The sequence below is a fragment of the Phaethon lepturus genome, unplaced genomic scaffold (assembly GCF_000687285.1).
Source record: "Phaethon lepturus isolate BGI_N335 unplaced genomic scaffold, ASM68728v1 scaffold48947, whole genome shotgun sequence".
Taxonomy (NCBI): domain Eukaryota; kingdom Metazoa; phylum Chordata; class Aves; order Phaethontiformes; family Phaethontidae; genus Phaethon; species Phaethon lepturus.
Window position 1 is genome coordinate 2,459 of NW_010552055.1, and position 10,482 is coordinate 12,940.

At 48.9% G+C, this 10,482-nt stretch overlaps 1 protein-coding gene across 1 annotated transcript; it reads right to left on the reverse strand.

Annotated features, from left to right (window-relative positions):
* Window positions 1–732: 732 nt before the first annotated feature.
* Window positions 733–10,281, reverse strand: UBXN11 (UBX domain protein 11; the record flags this gene model as incomplete). Its single annotated transcript, XM_010291104.1, has 11 exons — window positions 733–898; window positions 1,676–1,813; window positions 2,547–2,614; window positions 2,834–2,934; window positions 4,076–4,196; window positions 5,652–5,729; window positions 6,063–6,280; window positions 7,674–7,788; window positions 8,261–8,337; window positions 9,395–9,449; window positions 10,181–10,281. Coding segments are annotated over 11 exons (1,238 nt in total), but the record flags the coding sequence as incomplete, so codon positions are not given.
* Window positions 10,282–10,482: the final 201 nt, after the last annotated feature.

A 10,482-nucleotide genomic window follows, 5' to 3' on the forward strand; every position in this document is an offset into this window, starting at 1 on the left:
AGGGATTATGCTCTTCTCCAATGACATAGTGTCCTGTTGCAGCATCCAGCTCCTGGCTGCAGCAGGCTGCCGAGGGAGGGAGGCCGGCAGCTCGGCCTGGCTGCCAGCCTGGGCCCCGCTGGAGCTGCGGGCTGTCCAGGGGAAGGAGTTGTTCACGTACAGGAAACGCAGCAGCAGGATCTCCTGGCTGAGATGAGCCTGGCTCTGTCCCAGCATTGCAATGGCTCAGGGCTTTTTGGTTTAGCTTCACTGGGGACCATATAACTGAGCCTGTTTCTCCTGGGTGTAAGTGCAGTTTAAATCTCTGGGGAGCAGCTGTGTGTGGAAAGCAAATTGACCCTGGCTGTTTGTCTGTCCTGCTGCTGTAGAGAATGCCTGAGCCCAGCTAAGCAACTGGTACCAGTGTAAAGCTGGTGGCCTTCCTTGGGCAGGAACCAGCCTATGTAACCTTCAGCAGAAAAGAGAAACCAGGCCTCGGGTTTGAGCTGGCAGAATTGCCCCTGTGTTAGGAGCCCACCTGTCTTGGGGAAAAGCACCCGCCCTTGAGGCAGCAGGACTGAGCCCGGCACCCTCTGCCGAAGGGAGAGGCCAAACTGCTGCCTATGAGCTCTTCTCTGTGAAAGACACCCCTCTCCTCTCTTCCCAGCCAGGGGAGGTTATAACACAGCTGACAGTGCAAGGCAGCTCCTTCCTTTTGCAGAACTTGGGGTGAGCAGCTCTTGCTAGGGGCTGTTAAGCCATTTGCAGCCCTGTCCCCTCTTTTTGGGAGGGGTCTCTTCTCCGCAGCAGCAAGGAGGCATTGGGAGTCAGGCCACATTCCTGCAGGCTCCTGGAGTTGTCCGTGTATACCCTCTGGGGAAAGGTGCTGATGATCTCATATGACTCAGAGCCTCCACCCCTAGGAAAAAACAGCACAATCTTTCCTACACACAGGATCCCCCAAGGTTTTGCTGAGATGCTCTGGCTGATCCAGCTGTGGTTATGAAAGAGCAGAGGGAGAAACTGTTTCACAAGCACAGGCTGAGCAGAAAAAAGGGCTTCCTGCCCAAACTGCAAACAGCCAGGCACAGAGCTGCCATTCCAGGCTGCACAGCTGCAGTGGGGAAGGAGGCTCTTGCATCCCAACAGCAGTGAGCTCATCATGGGCTCAGACTGAGGCTAGAGCTCTGGCCCACAACAGGATTGCAAAGGGGTCCCTTCAACCACCTGGAACTGTCCCCAAAGTTCTTGGGCAGCATGGAGTGTGTTGGGATACAGAGCTGGCTGAGCGAAGGGTGGGGTTTGTCCGGCAGTGGATCCATCAGCCAAGCCAAAGGCTGCAGCTCAGCTTCCAGGCTGCACCAGTGCCTTGGGAATGGTGGCAATAGGTGAGTGCTGCTGGAAGGAGGTGAAGGCAGAGATGGACCTGGGTCAGGTGGCAATTTTGAGAAGACAAAAGAGACTTCCCTCTGCTGCTGTGTCAGCTTTTTGGGGAAGGTGGGTATTAAATGCTCTGAGCTAAGCGTGACCCTGGCAGCGCTGCCCAGAGAGCAGCTCCTGGGGCTGGGACTGTAATGCCAGCTCTGCTCAGCTCGGGCTCATCTGTCTGAAACACAGCTCCAGGGCCTTGAGCAGCAGCTGAGAAACCTTCCCTGGGGCTCTATGGAGCCAGGAGGGGAGGAAGTCCTAGGCCTACCTGGCGTGGGCGAGGTGTTGGCGCAGGTCCCCTATGGTGTCCGTGAACAGCATCTTTACGACGTATGTCTGCTCCCCGCTCTCAGATTTGATGCGGAGAGTGCAGACATCAGGGGCAGAAGCTTCATTTGTCTTCACCCTGGAGGTTAGAAAACCTCATGAGCTGAGGAGTGAGTGCTCTGCTGGAGGCAGAACAGGATCCGAGCGGGGGAGAGGTGTTTCACGTTTGGGAATGTCCTTGAGATGAACAATGCCCTGACTGGCTGTGGGCAAGCAGCCGACCCACGCACTGAACTGCCACTTTGCTTTCCCTGCTTAAAGGTGCCTTGGAAGAGGGTTGCTGACCTTTTTTAACTTTTTCATTTTAGATCAGGACTGTCTGGTAAGTACTTGCCCTACTTCTTTGATTAAAAATAATCTGCTTGGGGTTTGGGTTTTTTTCATTAGCTATTTGGGTCTTGTCTTGCCAGCAGACTATGAGTGGAAAAGTGCTGTTAGTGTGACCTCCCACTCAGGCATCAGTTTCCTGGAGGGATTCTCCCATTTAACATGACCGCAAACAGCTTCTTATATGGCTTCAAAATCTTAGGCCTTGGCTTGCTGTTGGGAAAAGTATTTCACAGCAATAAGTAAGTAATGTTTTGAACAACAGAAGTTTTTGTTAGAGCTGTAAAAGATGGCAGGTTTACCATGAACAATTCAGTGGTCTTCCCAGAAGACCAAACTTGGCCTCTTTTTCTAATTATTTCTAAGGTATGAAAGGGGCAGGTCCCTTTACTCCCTCAACTGAAACCCCTGAAATAAACCCACAGTGATGAAATAGGAGGAAGATGAGAGCCTGACAGGGCAGGGATGGAGGGGCTGTGCTGTACCTCTCCAGGGCAGACAGCCTGGGTGTCTCCACCAGGATCTCTTTGCTGCTCCGCACCCGGTCACAGCCCTGAAACCAAACCAGGTGAGTGTCACACCGGTGCCAGGAAAGCCCAGGAGCAAGTGCCAAAGTGCCACGTGTGCTCTGGTGGAGCCTCTCTGGGAGGAGGAGGTTATTATGCAGAGCTGAGAGAGGCCTGAGGAGGGGGTACTGGTGCTGTGCAGGGTGCTGAGCCCAGGGAATCGCTGCTGGCCTCATCCTGTGGGTGTTTGGGGTGTCCATTCATACCTGCTGCGCTGCTCTGGCTGAGCCTTGGCCACCGATCAATTCTCCATGTTTCGAGGGCCTGGAAAGCTTGTTGAGAAACTGCTCCAAGGAGACTTTGGGACCTGCCAGAGCAGAGAGGAGATGTGTCCATGTGTCACCTTTTTGAAAAACAATTTACCCCTAGAATAGGCTGATTTGGTGAAATGAGAGAGCACAACAGCCAACAGGGAGAGCTCTAACCTCCCCTAGCTAGGCTGAGACCAGCTCTCTCTGTCTCCATGTTGAAGCTTGTCCCACTTTCTGGCCCGCTAGTTGTTTGACTGTCAACATCAACAGCGAGAAACTGTGCAGCCTGTTCAGCACGCAGCTGGGATGCACAACAGGTAGAAACCTGGTTAGCCCTGCTGTGAACAGGAAAAACTGAAACTACGACAACTTTTACAGACCTGGAAAATTTTTCATCTTGTGAGGGTGTTTTTGTAGGTGTCGGCTCCTTTTTCTGTGATGTCACTGGGCAATTATTGATTTTTTTTTTTAACTACTTGGGTTAAGGAAACATTTAACACAGCTTCTGTTTGTGAACGGCCTTGAGATGAATGAGCAAGTAGCACAGTTTTCTATAAACAGGATGATGTTGCTGATGGGCAATGCACGTGCTTGGGTTATTTAGTTATGCATGCACAAAACCACTTTTTTCTGTCTATATGACTGACTGCATTTGACTTTCCAACCCTGTCAGGTATTGCTTATGCAGACTGCTAGGGTCTAAAAGCAAAATGAGGAATCTGTGGCCTGACCTTATGTCCCACATTCTCTTATGAAAGTCTGAAGAGGAATCATCCTGTATTTGACAGTTAAGATCAGTCTGACTTGAAGATGTCCGCCTTTACTCCCCCCAGATCTGCATGGTTCCCTTGGCACCCTTTGGAAGTAAGGGTGAAGCTAGAATGAGCCTGGCCTTTCAGAAAGGCATGGGCAGATACGTTTTTGGCAAACCTGCTGATCTTCTGGTCTTTTATGGCTTGTTATGCCTCATTCTTTAGGAGGATTTAATGAGGAGAGGACACCATGTGTACTGTCTGGCTCCCAGCTCCTGAAGCAACACTGGGGCTACAAGCGTAGCTTCTGGCTTTGATCCAGAAGTGTTGCCTTCCTCACTGAGAACCTACACATTCATCTCCTGCCAGCTGGACTGCCCTGGTAAGGTTTGGATTTTCCTTTTTGCGAGTTTGCTGCACTTTTGAGACAGTTTAAAAAATTTACCTGGGATCTTGGTGGTTTCCTGCACCTCACTTGATCTTGAATGGCCAACCGCTTGGCCGTGGCCAGGAAAACTCCCTGGAAGGTCTCTCTCCTGAAATACCATGTCCCTTCTGTCAGTGACCTGTTGAATTAAGGCCAACCGCCATAAGCAAATCTGACTGTTGCACAAGCTTGTTCTCACTGCATCAGAGCACAATAAGCCACAGCAACAATAACCAAGAGTTGTAAACCCCAGATGAAAGAGCAAGCTGCTTCCTTGGAAGCTGCTCCAGCTGTCCAAACTTGTTGAAATGCATTTTCAGCTCCCATAGGCTCTCTTAACAAAGCAAATCCTGGTAGATCCCCCAAGTCCCCAGGATGGCCCACCTGGACCACAGGGTGGTTGTTCATCCCTCTTGCAGGCACTGGGCAGCTGCTCCTTTCCACGAGTTGGAAGAAACGTGCTTGGACCTGACTTTTCCTCTGTGTCGGCTTCCACACTTGAAAACACTCTCCGGGTGGAAAGTGATGGGAAAGCAGCAGGTTGGGGGTGGAGAGGGATTTGGCAGTAAGAAGCTGCAGTGGGGACTGTCTGGTGGCTCTGACAAACCAAGGCAGTCAGAGGGCTACCCTGCGGCCCGCAGCAGTGCGGAAGGCTGTATCAACAGGGGCAGCCTTTCTGTCCGGGCTCTGCTTATGTTCCTCTTACACGGGCTGGCTGTGTCACAGGTGGATGTGCTCTGTGTCTGTATTTACCCCAGGTTACTGCACTGTCCTGTGGCTTCCAGATGTGGCCAGCTGTGCATGGATTATAGGGAACCACGGCCCCAAGAGCCTTGCACAATCCTTCTTCTTCCATCTGACTTTCTAACTACCACACCTACCAGCCCATGCTGACTCTCCAGACCTCGTGTTCTCCTGTGCAGTTGTGCCCTGCTTTCTTTGTGGCAGTGGGTAGGTGCACCCCTCTGGTTGTGCCTGCTTATGTTTCGGATGCACTTGAAGACCTAGATCAGGGTCCTCTGAGGCTCTCTGCCTGAAAATGTGGCCTTGTTTTTTTTGCAATTTCTGAGAAATCAAGAAGTGGAGCCCAAAAGAACCTCAGGTGGCCAAATCCATTTAAATTGTGGCCAAAAAAACCCTCTCCTGACCTGCTCTTGTTGGATTGATATGAACATACTCGTTCAATCTGTTTTTAAAGCTTTTCCAGGGGAACTATCTGATAACTTTTTTTCTCTCCTATTACACAGCTCTTCAGAGGCTGCACATACTACTTCGCTTCTACAAAGCCTGCTACGCTCTTAGAAGTCTTGTTCCAAGCCAAGATTCAGCGAGGCAGAGAAACCATCCAGTCCCAACACAGAGATGCTCACTTATTTCCTGTAACGGCTCTAGCAGGTGTGTTCCCAGCCACCCTTTCCCCGAGACGCACGTGCACAGACTTTAGCTGCCTGTATGCTGTGTTCAGAAACCTCAAACTTAATTTGCTGTGGGGAGCATCCAGCAGATTGGTGAAAGAAACCTGAACGATTTTTCTTGGGAAACTAGAGAGCAATTTCTTTCAAAAAGGTGATGAACAGGGTTTTGCACTGCTTACTTGCAAGGGGATGCCATCTGGGTAGCGCATCTGCAACTCTGAAGGGAAATAACCATCCATAATATCCTGCAGGCATTGCTGAAACAAAATGAGAGCTCATGGTCATACCTCAGACTTTCTATTTATCTCATGACTGATATATTCCTTCTGGGCTACTCTTATTTGTATTGTTATTGCTGTGCAGAAAAGTCTGCATCAAAGACTCGGAATCTCTGTCTAAAAATTATGAGACAAACTAGTTTGTAAGGGCACCGTGGGAACGCAGGTGAGAAGCCGGAGGTCTCAGTAGGTGTTCCTTTTTAGGACTGAGACCAGCTCACAAGCCCTATTTGTACACATGCCTTTTCCTGAGGCTTAGGGGATGATAGCAGGATGGCTCTAAGTTTAATTCCTCTACAAACCTTCCCATACCTGTGTGGATGGGTCCTCGTAGGGCCGAAAGGGTCCGTTGAACATGACAATCCCATTTTGATACAGTGTAAGAGGGAGGGGTTCTGGCTGTCTCAGCCGAGCACCCCCAGGCATGTGCTCGATTTGAGAAATGCCTTCTCCAGCCAGCACATTCAAATCCTTCACGTTTTCCAAGATTAAATCAAAATCAATCTGGTGTTTGGAAACAACCGCTTCACCTGTGGCAGAGGGATCAGAGTTACAGGGAGGAGGGGATGCCAGCTAAGTAGCTTTCACCTCTGTGTGAATTTGAGGTGTGTTTTTGGGCTATCTGTGCTGCCTCTCCATGCTTCACCTTTTGCACTTTCTCAAAGTGCGGTGCAGCACCGCTGCCAGGTTTATATGGGTGTGTGCAAAACCACAAGGGCAGGGCAGCCCTCTTGCTACAAGCTAATATAGCTCCAGAGTGAACTACAAATGCAGCCAGCTCTTCAGAGACCACACTCAGCTCCTTGCCTTTAGTTGTCATTTCAGAGGTTGTGGTGTCCCTTAATGTGGTGCTGTAAAATGCACAGTGAGGAGCTTCACTAGTTGCATTAACTATATTGGATAAATGGATCAGGGCAGACTCGCTGAAGAAATGCTGGTGTAAACGCAGCCAACTGCTTGCTCCTTGCCACCAGCAAATTGCTCTCTCTTGCTGGGACACTGCTGAGGATTTTTGTCTGGGTGCTTGAGGAGGGTGGTAGGGTGAAGCAGAAGCAGTAAGAGTTGTGATGGGACAGAAGAATGAAATCAGAAGAGGAAATGAAAGAACAGATATAGGCAGAGGTAAAGCCTTTGGTATTTTCTGTTCTGCTTTTTTTCAGCTTGATAAAGGAGGGCGGGGGAAATGTCCCGTAAAAAGGCTATGTGAGCTGAAAACAATTAAAATTATTTCTACTGCTTCCCCCATGTTCTTTCCTCCTGCGTTTAAGGGAGGGAAGGATTAGTTAGCTAATTTTTGCGTGGTGGTTAGGAAGCAGCATTGGCTGTACAGCCCAAGTATTATTCTTGTGTTTTTTTTTTCTCTGTTACCACTTCCTAAGAAGCCATTGCCAAATATGCTTGGACCCCATACAGCACAATCAGGTCTCAATTAAACCACTCACGTGGTGGTTGGGAGGAAAGGCAAACAATACTCTCTGATGGAGCCAGACAATATGGGTAAGTTACTACAGCTACTATATACACAAAGCATCTGATTCCGTTTTCCACCCATTTTATGTCAATGTTGTTAGAGCAATCGAGCTTCAAACATTTAGGGTATGGGAACTCTTCAGGAAGCAGCTGCTGTGAGGGAATCCTTCCAAATGCCTGAGCCATCGAGTTCTCTCCTCTCCCCCTCGATGGACCTTACAAAATACAGGTTCATAAAATACCAACGTTCTGCCTTGCTTCACTCTTGTTAAAGTACGCCATGTCTCTGCCCCCAGGATGGACTGACATGAAGACCTCAGCACATGATCACAAATTCTGAAGACCCAAATTCTGGGCCTTTGATGTTTATCTAATCTGGCGAGTATCATACCTTCTCTAAGCATGCAGCAGGAGCTAGGATCACTGCTTCAGCAAAGAATGCTGGTGCTTTACCTGGCTTCCAGAGGCTCCTTGCTGGCAGCTCTTCTTCCTCCGTGAGTGATTCTAAGTCTTCCAGCTGTTCCTGTCTCTCTCCAACCCAAATCAGACCATAGTCATTTAGAAACCGCTGTAAGAGGAAAGTACAGGTCAGTGTTGTAGACCAGAGCTTCAGAAAACTAGAAATGGAAGCCTGAGAGTGGTCAGCTGTGACCATGAGAAGCAGAAGGGGAGGCAAGGGAGAAGGTTTCTCTTGGGGCTCTTTGGCCCTGGCAGACAAACTCACTGGCAGCTCTACTACTAGTAAGCAAAAGTGAGAATGAAAGTAGTGACACCGTAATCTCGCAAGACAGTAGTAGCTGCAAAGAATATTTCTACAGTCCTAGAAGTCAAAATTAAGAGGTTTGCAGGAGGCACAAATGTTTGTGTATTTAAAAAAAAGTCCTACTGCCCTGTAGCTCACATCCAGCCTGTTCTTTCTTTTCAGAGGAGTTAGGTGAAGAATTGTGATGATCACAGTGGCAGCCTGAAAAAGACTGAGCAGCCTGGGACTGCAACGATCTCAAACCAAAGGTGCAGATGGCTTAGGGCAAGTGTCTCACCTCCATCTCCCAGACCTGGGTCTGCAGCTGAAGGCACCTAATTTCCAGTTCCTCTGCTGTGGACGAGTCAGGAGCATCTGAAAGGGAAGACTGGGTTTTTCTATGTACAGCCTTAAGGAAGAGCTATAGGTAACCCATGTCACACAGTGCAGATGACCCAGCGGTACCTGCCTGTACCCTAAGTGAACTCAAGCATGTACGACACAGGAGCTAAACATGAGCTCTGCATGCTGATCCCTGATAATTCAACCTGAAGCACTTTGGGAAAGATGCTGACAGACTAAAAGATAGTTGTGAATGATACTGGTGAAGTTTTATGCTGCGGGAAGCTGATGTGAGTGGTGCTGTTCACAATTATACCATGGGAATTGCTTGGCTTACTCAGTCTGAAGGGACCTATTAAAAAAATGAGCAGGTGTCCACTAAAGCTGGATCCAGAAACCTAGGCTGGATGGCTAGAACAATGCATGATGAGGTACAAAACACATGTTTGTGGTTTCACGGGCATATGCTTGTTCTCTGCTCAGGAAATTGAGAACTTACCACAGCTTTGTGCTAACAAGGTAGTTCAGCCATTGTAGGAAACACGTCTGGGCTCAGCTGGAGAGCTGCTGGATTCCAAGGAACTGAATGAGGGGAAGACCTTCAATGACTCACTCAAAAGCTGGGCTCAATTTAGAGTTAGGCTGCCTTATGGGACAAGTGAGCCTGAACCTGTAATACTGCTTGAGACTCCAAGTTGATTTTTGGTTTTGCATAGCTGTGAGTAGCACTGTTTTTCCAGCCTGTTTGAACTCTGCAGTATTTACTGTTCTTTTTTCTGACCATCCTTGGGTATCTGTGTGGTTGGTCTATGCTCATGGAAACTTAGCAACCCATAGAAAATAGGTCAGGAAATAACATTTTGCACCGCACCAGAAAAGCGGAGTAACAGATGTGAGTATAAAGTGCGGATCTGCTTTGGCAACGGTACCACGTGTGTGTAACCAACACCACTCACTGAGGAGGCTCTTGGGCTTTTAATGCAAGGATGGCTCAGAGAGGAGGTCTCCGAGCCTGCTCTGTTGCAGCACCAGGAGCTCTGTAGCTCTCCCGCAGGTAGGAGCAAGGTGCCAAGGGTAAAACAAATTTTACCTTCTCCTTTCTGAAGAGTCCTCATCTTCTCTTCAAGTTCAGCAATCCTCCTATCCTTCAGGACCAAAACAAATAATGACCTTGTTTAGTTCCTTGGCCTTCAGGACCTTGAGGCCCAGCTTGCATAATTAGTCCTGGCTGGGTGAGTCAGTGGTGCATGTATTCTCACCCACTCAGCGTCAGGCAAAATAAGGGTCAGAAAGATTGTATCACCTCACCTTAATTAGACTCAAATGAGGGGTGGGATATAAATACACTGCTCCAAGAACAGGCGAGGGACATGCTGACCTATCTCCCCCTCCTCCATCTGCACAAGAGCTGTAGGCAGATGCACGGACTCCTGCCCCTGTGATTCCTGCTCAGGCACAGCTCGTGCTCTGACCTGCCATAAGTGGCTGACCTAGAAATGAAACCAGCATCTAGAGGTATTTATTCTAAGCTGCAATAATGCAAAGAGGTCTGCCCCAGGATGTTTGATGTATAAGCAGTTGTTCTTTCAGAAAGGAAAAGGAAGAAAGGTCTGAAGCCAAACAGCTAATGATATCAGTGAAAGGATGCTGAGAGTCTGTGCTTTAAGAAGTCACAGCAGGGACTGTGCACTCTCCCACCCCAAGGACTGATACAATTTCTCTGTTGCTTTGCAAAGGCTCTTTTGTGTAATTAACAGAGCAGGCTACAGATTAACTTGGTTTAGTCCAAACTAGGTCTAAGCAGGTGTAATGCTACTGTGGCTTCACCCATCAAAGCAGGGCACAGAACAGGTTCAGTAAAGGGCAGGATTTTTACCTTCAGTTGGATTTCTTGTGCTTGTTTCTCTACTTTTTGTTCCAATAGAGTGATTTTTTTCATCATGGAGGACACGAGCTCCGCATCAGTGTGAGCTGGGCCTGGAAAGCACAAATACGTGTTACCTATCTAAAATGGCGATTGGTATTGGAGAGTCATCTGCGCCTTAGGGGACTCCGCACAAGAATTCCTGTTCTGCCACAGGAGGTAGGATGAGGGTACCTTTTGGGAGTACTGGGTGGAAATCCTTTGGCTCCTGACTGGTGGGGAGACGGCTGTGTCACCAACAGCACGCTGTGTAT